General features: G+C 48.3%; 2 protein-coding genes across 2 annotated transcripts in view; both read left to right on the top strand.

Annotated features, from left to right (window-relative positions):
- Positions 1-20,658, top strand: part of LOC143942156 (uncharacterized) — a 1,285,630-nt gene that overhangs the window by 719,871 nt on the left and 545,101 nt on the right. The gene's annotated exons all lie outside the window — the stretch shown is intronic.
- Positions 11,920-20,658, top strand: part of LOC143942636 (NACHT, LRR and PYD domains-containing protein 12-like) — a 146,592-nt gene continuing 137,853 nt past the window's right edge. Inside the window, exons 1-2 of the mRNA XM_077464000.1 lie at positions 11,920-12,179; positions 18,739-18,870. Coding sequence (XP_077320126.1) covers positions 18,795-18,870 — 76 coding nt within the window. The 5' untranslated portion in view covers positions 11,920-12,179; positions 18,739-18,794. The remainder of the gene's footprint in view (positions 12,180-18,738; positions 18,871-20,658) is intronic.

Here is a 20,658-nt window from a genome sequence, read left to right as displayed (position 1 = left end):
AGTCCCATTAAAAATTGCAGATCGCCACCATTACTAGGAAAATAATAATAAAATGCCAGAAATCGATCGCCTATTTTATAGATGCAAAGCGATCGATATACGATTATTGAGATTTTTTTCACCAAAAATAGAAGAATAAATATTGTGACAAAGAAATTTTTTGGGGGGATTTTTTTTTTTAGCAAAAAGTAAAAAATTACTAAGACTCGAGCAGCAATATCTTCTACCAATCAAATAAGAGTTTACCAACCACCATCCAATCAAAGTGGGTGGCACCAACCTGGCCCCGCCCCCTACCGCCACGCCCTAAATCAACACTCTTTGCAATCCAGCATTGAGAATTCCCGATCGATATCTTATAAAATGCACCAAAAACTTTCCCCCCAAATCTCTGAACTGATAAAGAGGGACGTCCCTTTTACACAGGAAGCAGCAGAGGGCGTGTCCCCGGTTACAGGGACCTCAACGATCGAATATGCAGAAAACGATCGATAAACACCACAAGGGCTTTTCTCACCTCTACTTCTCCTTTGTATTGGATTTTCATGATAACAAACACAGAAATCTAAAGTCTGGAGACAAAGTTTAGGGCCGCAGAAGACTTCTGGCAGTAAAATAGTTGATTGTTGTATAAAGACGTTGTGGGGGAGGGGAGGGGGGAGAATTATGTGTGGGGGGAGGGGAGGAGAAATGTGGGGCACAGCTGTGGTGACTGAGGTTCTTTAGGCCGTGTGCAGCCATTGGCTTGTATAGAGCGTGTACCTCAGTCACCACAGCTGTGCCCCACATTTCTCCTCCCCCTCCCCCCACACATAATCCTCCTCACCTCCCCCCACATAATTCTCCTCCCCCTCCCCCACACATAATCCTTCCCCCTCCCCCACACATAATTCTCCTCATGGTTCCTCACAGTCTCAGATTTCCTCTCAGAGTAGAGCTGTGCACTTCCTCCCCTCCCCTACACGCTCTATACAAGCCAATGGCTGCACACGGCCTAAAGGAGCTCCGCCCACAGCTGTGCCCCACATCTCTCTAATCAGGTAGGTGTGTGTATTGGTGGGCGGTGATTGGTGGCTGTGTGCGGCTCCTGTGGGCTCCCTGGAGGGTGAATGGGTCCTATTTATAGTACAGGTCGGACACAGCCATCTACATGAGTCCAAACAAGGCCCCGCCCTCTTATTATGACATCATAATATAAACACATGGGGAGAGGGGACATCTCCATCCATGGCCTGTGTGGGGGATGGGCAGGCCTTCTGTGTATGGCCATGCAGGGGAGGGGGCAGGGCTCCCAGTCTACATCCCAATGGAAGGAAACCCTGCAGGTGAGCCGTGCTTTTACCACCCCTCAACTGCTTCCTCTTTTATCTGCAGAGGCCGTGGCTGGGGGGTAAACATGCCATGAATTCTACCCCCGCTCACTTCCACCAAACACCACCTATTCAAGTGAATAGGACTGCGACCATGTGCAATGTATGAGGAGGTGGGGGGCCAGTGCGGGGTCCAATCATCTCCTCCCCGCCTGTCACATGACCTCTGAAGAGCGATCTGAATGTGGATCACTCATCAGAATGCAGCGCGATGTGAATGAGCCCTTAGGCTGCATTTATACCTGAGAGACGCGACTTTCGCGGGTTTTATCCGGAACTTTCCAACATTTTTATATACAGAGTCTTTGAGCTTCACCATTTTTCTAATAGCCATCATCTGTGGTGGGGGTGTAGGGGGGTGTTAGGTAGGAGAGGGGTCTATAGGGGAGTCTATGGGGGGGTCAGTCGGGATGTATAGGGGGAAGGACGATGGATGGATGGATGGATGGATGGACGGCGGTCGGATTATTTCAGGTTTTCATGCTGCATTTTTCTGTTCTGAACGCCCCATAAAGACTCGGAAACATCAACACACTAATGTCTGCTCATCTCCTCCGCTCCTCGGGAGCCGCCAACAGGACAGGTTTAGAAGAGAACTGAAATACATGACAAGTGATCTGATTCGCTGCTCAGTGATTGCCGTATTCTAGTCTGCCCCTCCCCCCAGGTAATACAGAAAACCTGGCCTGAGGACTGGGGTGATGACCACCGATCTATTGTATGCAAACACAACTCGGGGAAATGCGTCTATAAAACACCCTGAAAACGCATGTAATGCACATCCAGCAATGTAGAGGGAGTGCAGAGACTGATGTACAGAGGAGTCCCCCATGTGCTGCACTCCTCTCCTCTCTACACGCTACATGTCATTTACACACATTTCATACAAGTCATGTGATTTACACCCCCTACACCCCCACTGACCCTCTTCTACCCCTACACCCCCCGCTGACCCTCTTCTACCCCCTACACCCCCCGCTGACCCTCTTCTACCCCCTACACCCCCCACTGACCCTCTTCTACCCCCTACACCCCCCGCTGACCCTCTTCTACCCCTACACCCCCCGCTGACCCTCTTCTACCCCCAAAACCCCCCCGCTGACCCTCTTCTACCGCCAACACCCCCCACCGACCCACTTCTGCCCCCAACACCCCCCACTGACCTTCTTCTACCCCCTACACCCCCGCTGACCCTCTTCTACCCCCAACACCCCCCGCTGACCCTCTTCTACCCCCTACACCCCCCGCTGACCCTCTTCTACCCCCTACACCCCCGCTGACCCTCTTCTACCCCCTACACCCCCCGCTGACCCTCTACACCCCCCGCTGACCCTCTTCTACCCCCAATACCCCCCACTGACCCTCTTCTACCCCAAACACCCCCCACTGACCCTCTTCTACCCCTACACCCCCGCTGACCCTCTTCTACCCCCTACACCCCCCGCTGACCCTCTTCTACTCCAAAACCCCTCCGCTGACCCTCTTCTACCCCCTACATCCCCCGCTGACCCTCTTCTACCCCCAAACCCCCCCCCCCCCCCGCTGACCCTCTTCTACCCCCAACGCCCCCACTGACCCTCTTCTGCCCCCAACACCCCCCGCTGACCCTCTTCTACCCCCAACACCCCCCGCTGACCCTCTTCTACCCCCAACACCCCCCGCTGACCCTCTTCTACCCCCTACACCCCCCGCTGACCCTCTTCTACCCCTACACCCCCCGCTGACCCTCTACACCCCCCGCTGACCCTCTTCTACCCCCTACATCCCCCGCTTACCCTCTTCTACCCCCAACACCCCCCCGCTGACCCTCTTCTACCCCCTACACCCCCCCACTGACCCTCTTCTACCCCCTACACCCCCCCTGCTGACCCTTTTCTACCCCCAACACCCCCCGCTGACCCTCTTCTACCCCCAACACCCCCCGCTGACCCTCTTCTACCCCCAACACCCCCACTGACCCTCTTCTACCCCAACACCCCCCACTGACCCTCTTCTACCCCCAACTCCCCCCACTGACCCTCTTCTACCCCCAACCCCCCCACTGACCCTCTACACCCCCCGCTGACCCTCTTCTACCCCCAACATCCCCCACTGACCCTCTTCTACCCCCTACACCCCCCGCTGACCCTCTTCTACCCCCTACACCCCCCGCTGACCCTCTACACACCCGCTGACCCTCTTCTACCCCCTACATCCCCCGCTTACCCTCTTCTACCCCAACACCCCCCGCTGACCCTCTTCTACCCCCAACACCCCCTGCTGATCCTCTTCTACCCCAACACCCACCACTGACCCTCTTCTACCCCCAACTCCCCCCACTGACCCTCTTCTGCCCCCAACTCCCCCCACTGACCCTCTTCTACCCCCAACTCCCCCCACTGACCCTCTTCTACCCCCAACTCCCCCCACTGACCCTCTTCTACCCCTACACACCCCTCCCCCACCACATACATCATTCTCTACATCCCCCACTGACCCTCTTCTACCTCCTCCACCACAGACACCCCCTCCCCCACCAGTGACCTTCAACCCTCTACACACCCCTCCCCCTCTATCAGTTCTGTCACTGTCCCCTCTTCTCACCTGTACATAGATAGGAGAGGCGGAGTCTGGAGCTTCTCTCCTCCCACATCTGATGACATCACTTTCTCCCCAGTGCAGCCTGTAGAGGTGAGTCCTCCGTCCTCTGCTCTGAGAGGAAATATGAGACTGTGAGGAACCATGAGGAGAATTATGTGTGAGGGGAGGGGAGAGGAGAATTATGTGTGAGGGGAGGGGAGAGGAGGATTATGTGTGGGGGAGGGGAGAGGAGGATTATGTGTGGGGGGAGGTGAGGAGAAATTATGTGTGGGGGGAGGTGAGGAGAATTATGTGTGAGGGGAGGGGAGAGGAGAATTATGTGTGAGGGGAGGGGAGAGGAGGATTATGTGTGGGGGAGGGGAGAGGAGGATTATGTGTGGGGGGAGGTGAGGAGAAATTATGTGTGGGGGGAGGTGAGGAGAATTATGTGTGGGGGAGGGGAGAGGAGGATTATGTGTGGGGGAGGGGAGAGGAGGATTATGTGTGGGGGAGGGGAGAGGAGGATTATGTGTGGGGGAGGGGAGGTGAGGAGAAATTATGTGTGTGAGGTGAGGAGAAATTATGTGTGGGGGGAGGTGAGGAGAAATTATGTGTGTGGGGGGAGGTGAGGAGAAATTATGTGTGTGGGGAGGTGAGGAGAAATTATGTGTGAGGGGAGGTGAGGAGAAATTATGTGTGGGGGGGAGGTGAGGAGAAATTATGTGTGTGGGGGGAGGTGAGGAGACATTATGTGTGGGGGGAGGTGAGGAGGATTATGTGTGGGGGGAGGTGAGGAGAAATTATGTGTGGGGGGAGGTGAGGAGAAATTATGTGTGTGGGGGGGGGGAGGTGAGGAGAAATTATGTGTGGGGGGAGGTGAGGAGAAATTATGTGTGGGGGGAGGTGAGGAGGATTATGTGTGTGGGGGGAGGTGAGGAGAAATTATGTGTGTGGGGGGAGGTGAGGAGAATTTATGTGTGTGGGGGAGGTGAGGAGAAATTATGTGTGTGTGTGGGGGAGGTGAGGAGAAATTATGTGTGTGGGGGGAGGTGAGGAGAAATTATGTGTGTGGGGGAGGTGAGGAGAAATTATGTGTGAGGGGAGGTGAGGAGAAATTATGTGTGAGGGGAGGTGAGGAGATATTATGTGTGGGGGGAGGTGAGGAGAAATTATGTGTGTGAGGGGAGGTGAGGAGAAATTATGTGTGTGGGGGGAGGTGAGGAGAAATTATGTGTGTGGGGGGAGGTGAGGAGAAATTATGTGTGGGGGGAGGTGAGGAGAAATTATGTGTGTGGGGGGGGGAGGTGAGGAGAAATTATGTGTGGGGGGAGGTGAGGAGAAATTATGTGTGGGGGGAGGTGAGGAGGATTATGTGTGTGGGGGGAGGTGAGGAGAAATTATGTGTGTGGGGGGAGGTGAGGAGAATTTATGTGTGTGGGGGAGGTGAGGAGAAATTATGTGTGTGTGTGGGGGAGGTGAGGAGAAATTATGTGTGTGGGGGGAGGTGAGGAGAAATTATGTGTGTGGGGGAGGTGAGGAGAAATTATGTGTGAGGGGAGGTGAGGAGATATTATGTGTGGGGGGAGGTGAGGAGAAATTATGTGTGTGAGGGGAGGTGAGGAGAAATTATGTGTGTGGGGGGAGGTGAGGAGAAATTATGTGTGTGGGGGGAGGTGAGGAGAAATTATGTGTGGGGGGAGGTGAGGAGAAATTATGTGTGAGGGGAGGTGAGGAGAAATTATGTGTGAGGGGAGGAGGATTATGTGTGAGGGGAGGTGATGAGAATTATGTGTGTGGGGGGAGGTGAGGAGAAATTATGTGTGTGAGGGGAGGTGAGGAGAAATTATGTGTGTGGGGGGAAGTGAGGAGAAATTATGTGTGGGGGAGGTGAGGAGAAATTATGTGTGGGGGGAGGTGAGGAGAGATTATGTGTGGGGGGGAGGTGAAATTATGTGTGGGGGGGAGGTGAGGAGAAATTATGTGTGGGGGGAGGTGAGGAGAAATTATGTGTGGGGGGGAGGTGAGGAGAAATTATGTGTGTGAGGGGAGGTGAGGAGAAATTATGTGTGTGGGGGGAGGTGAGGAGAAATTATGTGTGTGAGGGGAGGTGAGGAGAAATTATGTGTGTGGGGGGAGGTGAGGAGAAATTATGTGTGGGGGGGAGGTGAGGAGAAATTATGTGTGTGGGGGGAGGTGAGGAGAAATTATGTGTGGGGGAAGGTGAGGAGAAATTATGTGTGTGGGGGAGGTGAGGAGGATTATGTGTGGGGGGAGGTGAGGAGAAATTATGTGTGTGGGGGGAGGTGAGGAGGATTATGTGTGGGGGGGGTGAGGAGGATTGTGTGGGGGGAGGGTGGAGGATTATGTGTGTGGGAGGAGGTGAGAATTATGTGTGGGGGGGAGGAGGATTATGTGTGGGGGGGAGGTGAGGAGGATTATGTGGGGGGGAGGTGAGGAGGATTATGTGTGGGGGGGAGGAGGTGAGGAGGATTATGTGTGGGGGGGAGGAGGTGAGGAGGATTGTGTGGGGGGAGGGTGGAGGATTATGTGTGGGGGGAGGGGATTATGTGCGGGGGAGGGGTCTACACTGGACAGTAATGGAGGAAATCAGTAATAAGGGGCGGGAAGAGGGGGACACATTCCACACAACACTAGAAGGGGGAACTCTACTTCCTGCTCTGTGTGGGGGGGAAGGATTTCTCAGGGACACCTCAGAGGGAGGAGCCGTCCTCCATCTTGTGTCAGGTCAGAGCTCATTGGAGGGAAATCTTCTCCTTCATCTTCCATAGAAATGTCCCCTCCAGGGACGGCGCCCCCCACAGCTACAGACCCCGCGTAACATTTATAAAATGAATGGACTTTTCTTCTCCATTATTGATGAATATACAAAGTACAGATAAGACGGGACACCTCCTCCTTCTGATCTACAAATCCTCTCCCATCCCCCATCTCCCACACCTCTTCCCATCCCCCGCACCCCACACTCCATTCATTACAATGGGACGCCCTTCATGTGGGAAAGTCGCTCACCAACGTTTTTGCCGCCGTCACATCTGCGCCGTTTGTTGTGTATTGTTACACGCCACAAAATGTGTGTCTGCTCGCTGCATTTGGGGCGCCATTAATAATGAATAGAACCGCAAAACGCAATGCGTGTTTTTATAGTGTTATATACACAAAACCCTGAGATGTGATTGGAGGCTGAGGCCCCGCCTACACTTATGGCTGGGAAGGAGGGGGATGGTAAAATGCGGGGGTTTAGCCGTGGGTTTACCACCCTCCATAATGAGACAAACTATTCACCACCCCCCAGTGTCCCCCCGTGTGCCCCCCCCAGTGTCTCCCCCGTGTGCTCTCCCCCCAGTGTTTCCCAAGTGTGCTCCCCCCAGTGTCCCCCCCGTGTGCTCCCCCCCGTGTGCTCCCACCCGTGTGCTTCCCCCCACAGTGTCCCCCCGTGTGCTCCCCCCCAGTGTCCCCCCCGTGTGCTCCCCCCCGTGTGCTCCCCCCCGTGTGCTTCCCCCCACAGTGTCCCCCCGTGTGCTCCCCCCCCCACAGTGTCCCCCCGTGTGCTCCCCCCACAGTGTCCCCCCCCGTGTGCTCCCCCCCCCCCAGTGTCCCCCCCGTGTGCTCCCCCAGTCCCCCCGTGTGCTCCCCCGTGTCCCCCCCATGTGCTCCCCCCCCACAGTGTCCCCCCGTGTGCTCCCCCCACAGTGTCCCCCCCCGTGTGCTCCCCCCCCCCCAGTGTCCCCCCCGTGTGCTCCCCCAGTCCCCCCGTGTGCTCCCCCGTGTCCCCCCCATGTGCTCCCCCGTGTCCCCCCCATGTGCTCCCCCCACAGTGTCCCCCCGTGTGCTTCCCCCCCACAGTGTCCCCCCGTGTGCTCCCCCCACAGTGTCCCCCCGTGTGCTCCCCCCACAGTGTCCCCCCGTGTGCTCTCTCTCCCTCCCAGTGTCCCCCCCCCAGTGTATATGACAGAAGACTGTCAGAGGCTTCAATCCTATTGGAGGAGATGATCAGAGACTGCAGACATGTGACATGAGAGTGCGAGAAATCAGCGACATTCTCTCTTCTTTACAGATGAATACCGCCGCTACCGACTGCTGGGGGTCTGCAAAGGGCCCCTCATCAAGGGCCAAAGGGCCCCATGTGTCTGCAGGTTGGGCCCCGAGGATCCCGTCACCCTCTTCAGTGGAGGTGAGGAAATAATGTGATTATTTGATGGATTGTATTATAAACGTCTTATTCTCTATGGATTAGGAAGTCACATGTCAGGCGTCTGATTGGTCATCTCTGTGCGATTTATGACTCCTCTCCATAAGATGAGGACCTCCCTGAGGAGGATCGGAGAGGTTCCAATCCGTTTCCTTATATCTGAACGATGATGGGGATTGGTGGGATCATCTAGAGAAGACTTTCTCCTCCGGGGTCCCTCCAGAGATTGTTGGGGGTTCTAGAAGGATCTCGGACTCTCAGATTCTGGATGTAGTAACTATCATGTGATTGGACGGATGTGCGGATCTATACTCGGCATTGGCGGCTTCTCTGGAGAGTTCCATCACAGGTCTCTATAGCAGTCTTCTCCCCTCCCCCCTCTGATACCGAACCCTTCGGCCCCTCCCCCCTCTGAGACCGAACCCTTCGGCCCCTCCCCCTCTGAGACCGAACCCTTCGGCCCCTCCCCCAGTGTCTGCTGTCCCCCATGTTGGTGTGATGTGTAGATCTCTGTACACAATGTGCGATTTTAAGGCGACTCTCACACTGCTGTGTATGAAAAACACATCAGAAACACTTTTGCCACTTTTTTTCTTTAGTTGTATTCAACAAATGATGTGTTTTTGGTGAATTTTTGTAACGTTTGTGTTGCGCATGTCGCAGTCACAATAAAAATCGCTGATCGCCGCCATTACTAGTAAAAAAAAAAAAAATATTAATAAAAATGCTATAAAACTATCCCCTATTTTGTAAACGCTATAACTTTTGCGCAAACCAATGAATAATCGCTAATTGTGAATTATTATTTTTTTTTTATTATTATTTTTTTTTTTTTACCAAAAATATGTAGAAGAATACGTATCGGCCTAAACTGAGGAAAAAATGTTTTTTATATATTTTTGTGGATATTTATTAAAACACAAAGTAAAAAAAATTGCATTTTTTTTGCAAAATTGTCGCTCTATTTTTTTTTATAGCGCAAAAAAATAAAAACTGCAGAGGTGATCAAATACCACCAGAAGGAAGCTCTATTTGTGGGGAGAAAAAAAAGGACGCCAATTTTGTTTGGGAGCCACGTCGCACGACCGCACAATTGTCAGTTAAAGCGACGCAGTGCCGAATCGCAAAAAGTGGTCTGGTCCTTTGGCTGAAAATTGGTCCGGGGCTGAAGGGGTTAAAGCTTTTGTATTAAATCCAAAAGCAAAACCTTTATAATATATTGAAACTTACCGATTCTTAGACCTGATGGTTGCATTTGTTTCCCGGTTTAGGCTTTCTTTCTTCTATTTTCATCTGCTGATCCAGCCAGAAAGTCTGTTGTTTTTCACAGCACAGGCTCTCCAGCAGAATGTATCAGTTTACAGGGATGAAAAAAAAAACACTTAACACTGAATTGGAGACTAAACGGCAATCTTTTATTTATCTGTAAAACCTTGATTTGAAAAGGAAATTTTTTTTTTGCTGTGGCTAATTATGAAGTGAGAGCTGGAGATTGATTACATTTGTTAGTGTATCAAAATCTCCTAATACTTTTAACACTCCCCCTGAATGACAATGCTGCTGTCTGATGTGCCTCCTGTGTTCCTTCATCCAGAGTGGGGGGGGGGGCACTCTAATACAGGAGGTGTGTTACTGCTCAGATCACCAGGTGAAAACAGAGGAAAAAGCGAACAAAAAGAAATTCAGCCGCCACATCTAATGATTGCTAATCTGCAATATACAGTGTCGCACAAAAGTAAGTACACCCCTCAGTGACAACACTGAAGAAATGACACTTGTCTACAATGTAAAGTAGTGAGTGTACAGCTTGTATAACAGTGTAAATTTCCTGTCCCCTCAAAATAACTCAACACACAGCCATTAATGTCTAAACCCCTGGCAACAAAAGTCAGTACACCCCTAAGTGAAAATGTCCAAATTGGGACCAAAGTGTCAATATTTTGTGTGGCCGCCATTATTTTCCAGCACTGCCTTCACCCTCTTGGGCATGGAGGTCACCAGAGCTCCACAGGTCACCACTGGAGTCCTCTTCCCCTCCCCCATGATGACATCACAGAGCTGGTGGATGTTGGAGACCTTGCACTCCTCTACCTTCTGTTTGAGGATGCCCCACAGATGATCAATAGGGTTTAGGTCTGGAGACATGCTTGGCCAGTCCATCACCTTTCCCCTCAGCTTCTTTAGCAAGGCAGTGGTGGTGTTGGAGGTGTGTTTGGGGTGGTTATCATGTTGGAATACTGCCCTGCGGCCCAGTCTCTGAAGGGAGGGGATCATGCTCTGCTTCAGTATGTCACAGTACATGTTGGCATTCATGGTCCCCTCAATGATCTGTAGCCCCCCCAGTGCCGGCAGCACTCATGCAGCCCTAGACCATGACACTCCCACCACCATGCCTGACTGTAGACAAGACACACTTGTCTTTGTCCTCCTCACCTGGTTGCCCCCACACACGCTTGTCACCATCTGACACCAAATACGTTTATCTTGGTCTCATCAGAGCACAGGACATGGTTCCAGTAATCCATGTCCTTATTCTGCTTGTCTTCAGAAAACTGTTTGTGGTCTTTCTTGTCCATCATCTTTAGAAGAGGCTTCCTTCTGGGATGACAGCCATGCAGACCAATTTGTTGCAGTGTGCGGCGTATGGTCTGAGCACTGACCGGCTGACCCCCCACCCCTACAACCTCTGCAGCAATGCTGGCAGCACTCATACATCTATTTCCCAAAGACAACCTCTGGGTATGACGCTGAGCACGTGACCTCAACTTCTATGGTGGACCATGACGAGGCCTGTTCTGAGGGGAACCTGTCCTGTTATACCGCTGTATGGTCTTGGCCACCGTGCTGCAGCTCAGTTTCAGGGTCTTGGCAATCTTCTTATAGCCTAGGCCAGCTTTATGTAGAGCAACAATTCTTATCTTCAGAGCCTCAGAGAGTTCTTTGCCATGAGGTGTCATGTTGTACTTCCAGTGACCAGCATGAGAGAGTGAGAGCGATAACACCAAATTTAACACACCTGCGACCTTGTAACACTAACGAGTCACATGACACTGGGGGGGAGGGAAAATAGCTAATTGGGCCCAATTTGGACATTTTTACTTAGGGTGTACTCACTTTTGTTGCCAGCGGTTTATACATTAAGGGCACTTTCATGTGGGGGGGGCATTAGCAGTAAAGTGGTATTTTTAGTGGCGATTTACCTACGTTTTAGCTGCACTTTTCGGCTGCTAGCGGGGCACTTTTAACCCTTGCTAGTGGCCGATGTAGGAGTAAATAGCGCCACTGCCGAAGCACTTTGGTGGCACTGCCCATTAATTTCAATGGGCAGGGTCGCTCCTAAAACGCCCCAAAGGTGCTGCTTGCAGGAGTTTTTTTAAGGTCCCGCATGATCACCGCTCCAGTATGAAAACACTCGGGCTTTCACACCGGAGTGACAGGAGAGGCGCTTCACTACTTTACATTGTAGACAAGTGTCATTTCTTCAGTGTTGTCACATGAAAAGAGAGAAGAAAATAGTTACAAAAATGTGAGGGGTGTACTTACTTTTGTGATATACTGTATCATGTTTTGGGTTTAATTGCGGTTTAAATATTCAAGCATTTTATTTTCTTTGTAACTGATAACCTTTTACTCATTTTCTTTAAAGGTGTTATACAGTAGTGTGCGAATAAAGAAGATCATAAAATTTAATAATCCAATTATGTTGTTAGCAGAGCTGGGGTAGGAACCATGCACCACCCTGGGTAAAGAGGACAAAGTGCACCCCACTCCGCAAACATTCCTTTCACTTCCCAACATGCAGATTTCTCCACAGACATCCTTCCCGCCGCCAGAACTCAGTGTGAAAATCCTCAGCAGTAGAAGCTGCGGGTCCCTTTTTGCCCCCCTCTCCTGCTGAAGTGCCCAAGGTGGGTTGTCTCTTCTGCCCCCCACAGACCGGGTTGTTGGGGTGTCGGTGTGCGGAGTGATGGGAGGATTTCTGATTAAGAAGAACTAACACAGAGAGAAGATAAAGTACTGGAGAGGAGCCGCTGGTTCTGGTAAGTGAAGAGCAAATGTTTGACTTTTGTACATTTATGTGATAATGTTTAGGAAAATAAAACGAATACAAATCCATTAAGTCAGGGCTGCACAGATTTGCTTGGAATCCAGGAGCCAGCTTAAAAAGTTCGGAGCCAGGTTGGTAACGGCGATCTGGACCTGTCCCTGGCCTGACATGGAGACGAGTGAGGGGAAGATAGCGCCCCCCCCACCTGTCTCCAAGTCATTGCCCATAGCTCTTAGAGGGACATTTTATTTATTTTTTTATTTTTTTCAAATGACATTTTTTTTTTTATTGCATTTTAGTGTAAACATAAGATGTGAGTCTCTCTGACCCCCCAGATCTCATATATAAGAGGACCTGTCATGCTTTTTCTATTATAAGGGATTTTTACATTCCTTGTAACAAGAATAAAAGTGACACATTTTTTTTTTAAAGAACAGTGAAAAAAATTAAAAATAAAATAGTTAAAATAACAAAAAAATAATAATTTAAACGCGCCCTGTCCCGCCCGCATATGAAAGTGGTGTTCAAACCACACATAGGAGGTATCGCCATGATCGGTAGAGCGAGAGCAATAATTCTAGCCCTAGACCTCTGTAACTCAAAACATGCAACCTGTAGAATTTTTTTTCAAACGTCGCCTATGGAGATTTTAAACAGAAAAAACAAAACAAAAACACAAACTTTAAAATCACTTTGACAAAGGATTTGTATTTCTGTCCATCCAGTCCTGAGATTTGCACAGCTTTGTTATACATAGTTACATATGTAATATAGTCCCTCACGCTATCACAGTGAATCTAGTATATGAACAAATAAATCTAAAACAAATTGCAGCTAGATCTAAAGTTTATAAATACAGTGCACTAAAAATGAGTTAAGATAAAAGAAGTGATCAGCACAACTAATTAAACTTTATTACAATCATGAGGTGTATAAATATATATATAAATATATATATATATATATATATATATATATATATATATATATATATATATATATATATATATATATATATGTGTGTGTATGTGTGTGTGAATAACTGTGAAAATGTGGCTGACAGAAATAGTGACTGTTCAATGATGTGCAAAAATAATCAATTAAAATCCTGTGCAAAAAGTCTATACAATACACGTAATAACTATTATGTGCATATCCAATGAATGAATGAAAAAGTGACAAAATCAATAATAAATGATGAATTAATCCAGTCCCAAATGATCAGAATCAAACTATCTGATTGAGTGAGATAGTGATGGAATACTAAAAATAGGGAGTGAAAAAAGTGCAATAGTTGCTTCAAGTGAAGTCTTCCAAAGGTATATATGCTCCAATGTGGAATCTTCGTGTATATCACTTAGTGTTCTCTAAACTCTTACTTCATTATAGATTGTATAAGACTTCTGTAGGTTAATATGGTTGGGGGACCTCCCGGGATCCAATGGTGGTAGATGGTGCCTCTTCTAGTCCTATATTCCAAGTCATGTCTTCCGGTATAACAGCGCGGATGTTCACACACTGTTTGTAATGGGTGTGCAGTATTCCCAAATACACTCACTGTAGGGACCTTGCTGTTCCTTGCATGCAGAAATCCACAGTGCAGCAGAGAAATGTGTCCGGCTAGAAACCGGCAGAGCTGGAGTTCAAAGTTGGTGAGGTCGAATAAAGACACCAGTCCATCCAATTTAACCTATGTGGGTGTTTATGTCATGACCATTTCCCATATCCCTGTATATTGTGATCGCCAAGATGTCCATCTCAGCCCTTGGACACACGGTCGGACATTCCGACAACAAAATCCGTCGGACTTGTATTGCATACACACGGCCAGACAAAGTTGTCAGAAAATCCAATTGTTCGTAACGTGATGACGTTATTTCGTTACGATGGGACTACGTTCAGGCTAGTAGCCAATAGCTTTGGTCTAGGAATTCGATCTGAGCATGCGTGGCACTTTGTCCGATCGGAATTTTCTACGCACAATCGGACAAAGTCCGATCGGATCATGTTGTCGTAAAGTTTTATAGCCCAGCTCTAAAAATTGTCCGTCGGATACTCCAACGGAAACAGTTCGATGGAGCCCACACACGGTCGGATTATCCGTCAACATGGTCCGATCGGACGTTTTTCCGTCAGAATGTCCGACCGTGTGTACAAGGGCAAATGCCACGTACACACGATCGGAATTCTCGTCGGAAAAAGCTCTGATGGTTTTCCCAACGGAATTCTGACGGAATTCGGCTCAAGCTGTCTTGCCTAAACATGGTCACATCAAATTCCGGTCATTTATAACACGGTGGCGTACAACGTGACTAGAAAAAGGAAGTTCGATAGCCAGTAGCCAGTAGCTTCCGTCTCGTAGTTGAATCTGAGCATGCGTGATTTTTGGCGTGTCGAAATTGCATACACACGATCGGAATTACCGATAGAAAGTTTTTCCATCGGGAAAATTGAGAACATGCTATCAATTTTTGGCTGGTGGAAATTCGGACAGCTAAATTCCGATAGAGCGTACATGGTCGCTTTTTCCAATGAAAAGCTCTCATCGGTCTTTTTCTGGCCGGAATTCCGATCGCGTGTATGCGGCATAAGAGTTTTTTTACTTCAAAAAGTTTTTTATTAACATAGGAAACATACAGCGCATAGGAAACTGCATTTTGTCTTGTACACAATGAAAGAAATAATAACAAAATGTACTCTAGACTACGTCAGGTTACAATAAGGTTGACGAAATATCAACGTGATTTGGATCAGCCTGAAACCTAACTTATATTCGGCCTAGACACTAGAATATATAGACAGATACGTGTAGCTTACGTATAGGCTAGGACACTATCATATAGAAAAGTGCAGAATATCTAGTTCTGTGTGTGCTAAAAGCTACAGAACATTCAAACCACAACTAGTGTTACCCAAGGTCACCACTAGGGTGAGCGTCTATTGCAATTGGGTACATTAAGAGGGCGGATGTTAAAGTAGAAGGCAAGAAGAGTAGAAGGAAAAGAAAGGCAAAAAAAGGGGGGGGGGGGAACAGGAGAGAAAATGAAAAGAGAGAGAGAGAGAGAGAGAGAGAGAGAGAGAGAGAGAAAGGGAAGGGATTAGAGGAGGAATGGGGGAAGGAGAGGGTGGAGAGGCAGGAGCAGTGGTCGGCCGACTCCCACTAAACATTTGAAGGCCAGCAGTTGGCCGCTGACCAAGGGAGGTTTGTTGCTATGGTTCAAATAGATGGTGATCAAAGTGTGGAGGTAGATAATGGTCAACCCATGGTTGCCAGATTTTAGAGTGTCGGGGGATAGCGTCTTGAACAGTTGCTTCGATTTTGCTGTGTATCATTGCCTGCTTAACCCTATTCTTGACTTCAGTCAGGTGCAGGGTGGAGGTTTTCCAGGCTTTAGCTATTGTTTGTTTGGCTGCCGTGGTGACCTGCAGAGCGAGACGCATCTGAGCCTTGGTGTAAAAAATTGGGTAAAAATTGAGGAGGGCCAAATCCGGGTCAGGGTCTAATGTCTTGTTGATCAGGATGGATAAAATCAGAAAGATTTCAGTCCAGAAGCGTTGAACCACTGGACAGGTCCACCAAATATGCGAGTGCGTACCCCTCTCGTCACAGCCACGGAAACAGTTTGAGGAGTAAGAGGGTAAAAATTTTGCAATTCTATCCGGCACTAAGTACCAACGCATGAGAACTTTGTAGCTCGCTTCCAGGGCCACAATGTTTTGCGAGGAGAGTTTAGTGTGTAGCCAAATATCAGACCAGTCGTGTCCATCCAAGTTTAGATTCAGGTCCCTGGACCAACATTGCGCATATGTCGGAAGTGTCGAAGGCTGGGAGGTAAGGTGTGCATGCAGCTGTGATATGCCACCTGGGGCGTGCGGATCAGAGTTGCATATTTTTTCAAATATAGTGTACGTATTCATTCCCCTGGTCAAGCCTACAGTTTGTTGCACGAAATGTGATATTTGGAGATAACGGAAATATTCATTATTTGGTAATTGTGTTTGGGCTTGCAGGGAAGAGAACGGTTTGACTGTACCACCCGCCACCAGGTCACATATTCGGGTTAAGTTTGCATGTTCCTATGCTCGGAATGAAGAAGGAGAAGTATAGGCAGGATAGAACTTAGGGTGGCCAATGTAGGACAGTAAGGGGGAGTGCGGGGAGATCAAATGAAATGGTTTACCAAGCTTATCCCAAAGTTTGACAGAGTAAGAGGTCAAGGGGTTGAGAATAGGGCCTCGGGCTGCAGGGGGGAGCCAGAGAAGATTAGATATGGGTATAGGATGGAGATCCACCGCTTCCAGACTTACCCAAATGGGGACTTCAACTTTGGCATGATAGAGTGTTATTTGGGCAAGCTGGGCTGCGTGGTAGTAATGTTGGAAATTGGGTACACCTAAGCCACCGGCCCTGTGGTGACGAAGTAAGGTGGATCTAGAGATTCTGGGTTTCACGAGACCCCATATATAGTTAAAGACCCGGCCTTGTATTATACGGTGGAAATAAGGGGGCACTGGGATGGGAAGGACTCTGTATAAGTAAAGAAGCTTAGGGAGCAGGGACATCTTGACAGCGGCGATGCGCCCCATCCATGAGATGCAGAGGGGATGCCAATCTTGGAGTAAGGATGAGAGATGCTTCAGCATTGGGAGATAGTTCGCTCGGAACAAATCTGCAGGATCACTGGTAAGCTTTATGCCTAAGTATGGGATAGAAGAACTAGACCATTGGAATGGGAAATTAGTCCTAAGAAGTGCCATGGTGTCATCTGGCAGTGATACATTAAGGGCTTTGGATTTTGCCTGATTAACTTCTAGGCCAGAGATTTTAGAGAATTTGTCAAGGAGACTGATCAGATTAGGGATGGTAATGTGTGGGGAGGTAATGAACAGTAGAGCGTCATCGGCAAATAGGCATAGCTTATGAGTAGTAGAGGCAACCTCCAAGCCCCTGATATCCGGGTGTGCTCTAATCAGCGCGGCCAGGGGTTCTATTGCCAAAGCGAAGAGTTGCGGGGCATAAGAGTTTTTTAAACTATTGAAACTTCTTGCTGACACCACTGATTGTGGGAAGTTCCACCCCCTTTCTGCTCTAAAGCCTCGTACACACGCTCGGATTTTCCGACAGGAAATGTGTGATGACAGGCTGTTGGCGGAAAATTCAACCGTGTCTACGCTCCATTGAACAATTGTTGTCGGACTTTCTGTGGACAAATGTTGGATGGCAGGTTTTAAAATTTTCCACGGACAAATGTGTGTTGTCGGATTTTACGAGCATGTGTACACAATTCACATTCGTGACGCAGCAAATTATGAAATCTGGAAACGCAGCGCACAATTCTCTTCTATAATATTAGCAGAAGGAGCCCAAATGGTGGCGCCAAAGAGCTGAAAAACCACATAGTACGTCACTACGTTCATGTTTGTTGGCCGACAATTCCTTGCCATGCGTATGTTGTATACAAACAAAATTGGCGCCCTTTTTTTTCCCACAAATAGAAATTTCTTTTGGTAGTAGTTGATCACCTCTGTGGATTTTATATTTTGTGTTATAAACAAAGAGCGACAATTAAAAAAAAAAAAGAAAAATGTTATTACTTTTTGCTATAATACATATCCAAAAAAATATAAGAAACAAAAATGTATTCATCAGTTTAGGCCGATAAATATTCCTCTACATATTTTTGGTAAATAATAGGCGCATATTTATTGGTTTGTGTTTACAAACTAGGGGATAGATTTAGTGACTTTTATTTTATTTTTTTCTTGTTTTTACTAGTAATGGCGGTGATCTGCGATTTTTAGCAGAACTGGGACATTGTGGCCGACAAATCTGACCCCAAATTACACTTTTTTGGGGACCAGTGATATTATTACATTGATCAGTGCTATAAAAATGCAATGATCAATGTAAAAATGAGACAGGCAGGGAAGGGTTTAACGCTGGGAGGCAATCAAGGGGTTAACTGTGTTCCCTGGGTGTGTTCTAACTGTGTGGAGGATGGACTGGCAGAGACATGACAGAGATCACTGTTCCTGATGACTGGGAACAAAAGATCAGTCATGTCATCTGTCAGAATGGGGATCCATCTTGTTTACAAAGACAGATCCCTATTCTGCCTCTGTGCTAGGAGATTGCGGGGTGCCACCGGACATCGAGTCTGCCAACCCTCGGGCACGTTCTGGCAGCTTGCAATGAGCGCCCTCCTGCTATCATGCCTAAATGCGCCACCGTACAGCTACACCAATTTGTGCAGGAGAGCCGACCTGCCGCTGTATAATGACAGTGACGACAGTGACTGGTCAGCAAGAGGTTAAAATACTTCTTCCATATAAAATACATTTAATAATATAGTAGTGATGACAGAGTTGTTTTCATTCGCATCCTTTATCTCTGCATGGATTGGGAACAAGCAGTTTATCTGTCTCTGGAGTTTAGTTTTTAGTTCCATAAAGATTTCAGTCTGCAGCAGGAATTGAATCCTCAGACATATTACATCCGAGGGATCTGGACAACATGGTAACCATTAGTGACAATGTATCTCTGTGTCTAGGTGTTCCCTGACATGACTGCGATTCAGATATAGAAGAACGAAGACCGAGCAAAGAGATGGCGGAGAGATTGTCAAAATCCTTCAAAAGATTGTTTAAGAAAAAGACAAAGAAAGAGAAAGAAAGGATCCTCGGTAATCACTTTTTGTCTTTTTATTTCTCTGATCAGTAATGAAATATGACACATTATAAGGAACATCAAATACTGAAGACTTCTACTAATCCATTTAATGTTTTGATATTTGATGAAAGGTCATCTATAATTTTCTAATTGCTATGTATCGGCTTTTTCCAATCAGGGTGTGTTCAGGTTTCAGGGGGTGCCTTGGCAAAATGGCAAAAAATGATATACAAGCCAGCGGGTGTGTCAAGTCTAATGATCAGTGTTGCCGGCTATAGCCAGTGGCTCTAATCATGCAGGAAAAACCCAACAGGCTGATTGTACACGAGTCATTGATAGACCAGCTCGCCCATACATGGATCAATATTAAGACCGGCTTAGCCATAAAATGTGACATTTACTATACAATTTAGGCAAATGTAATTACTGTATTTCGAATAAGAAAAGAAAAAGCACTCACATTGCCTCATCCGTGAATATTGGAGAAATAATAAAAAAAGGGGTTTCAAAGAAAACCTGTGGTCGGACTTTAAAGGCACAAGAAACACTGGGAGTACAAAAAATATTTAGCATTTGTTGAAAAATACATAAAGTATAAAGACCAAAGACATGAAAGAAATAATAAAAAAATCACATATACAGATAAGAATCGATACATGATGTGAGCCCTAATGCATCTACATGTTTCGTTGTACACTTCTTAAGGACACATTTGATGTTCACTCTCTCCCAGGGGATTTTCGTGATACCAGCATATATTTATTTGTTTGGGATGACCGCAGCTTGGATCTGGATCCACCATATTTGATAGACAGTCAGGCTTCTGCTTGTGGCTTTTCTGATCTGTTGTCATGTACCTGGTGTTGGAGCCCAGAATGCAGGGAGCGGCCTCTCGTAAGCCTCTGGCTCGAGAACCCCTGGTAGAGGAGACAGGGACTCAAGAGTTCAGAGGGCACAAGTGCCTGATAGATGGCAGGTGTGGGACTGGTCCGGACCTCTGAAGTAGCAGTAGAAAGGCAGGCAGGAACAGCAAGCTGGAACTGGTGACCAGAACACCGCAGACCACTGGGAGGAGTTCTGTAGTGCAGCAGGATCGCAGGATCTGCAGGCTGCAAGTGGTGCACAGAAACTTGTCAGGAACACTGGAACAGCAGAAGTATGGAGATGCCTGAGCTTGGTAGGAACTCTGAAACAGCTGACAGCGAGGAGGTGTCCTGTAGTATGGCAGGAGGCTGGAACAGCAGGTAGCAGGAAGGTACTCAGAGGTCAGGCAGGAACACAGGTAGGGTCAGACAGACCCGATCAATACTAGCGGGCAGTGCAGGTACCACACAGAGGCAGAAGGGTAGTCAAGGTACAGGCCGGGTCGGTAACAGGTGGGCAGCGATCAATCCAAAGGAAGAGGCAGAAGCTAGTCAGGCAGGCTGGGGTCAGAGGCAGGCAGCAAACAGACGTCATCAGGAGCAGGCCGGGTAGACAGGAATTAAGTCAACTGGTAACAGGATCACAGGAAATGTGACAGCAAGGAGGCACAGTGACAGATTCCCTTAAATAGCCTTCTGGGCGCCAAAAACAGTCACACGGTGCGTCTACACGCACCCGTGTGCGCCTGTTCACGCCATTGCGCACCAGCGTTCGCTCTATCGCGCACCCGCATGCGCCCATTCGTGCTAACGCGCACCCTTGTGTACCGGTTAGCTCTTAGGATAGGGATTCCGCGGGCAGGTCTTCCATATACCGCTGGATTACTGGGACGTCCTTGACATCTGTACATCATGATCCATGGCATATTCCATCTCCC

The sequence above is a fragment of the Lithobates pipiens genome, unplaced genomic scaffold (assembly GCF_037356315.1).
Source record: "Lithobates pipiens isolate NorthernLeopardFrog02 unplaced genomic scaffold, aLitPip1_a1.2 Scaffold_30, whole genome shotgun sequence".
NCBI lineage: Eukaryota > Metazoa > Chordata > Amphibia > Anura > Ranidae > Lithobates > Lithobates pipiens.
The sequence above is the reverse complement of the archived record's forward strand: the minus strand, read 5'-3'. Positions and strand labels throughout refer to the sequence as shown.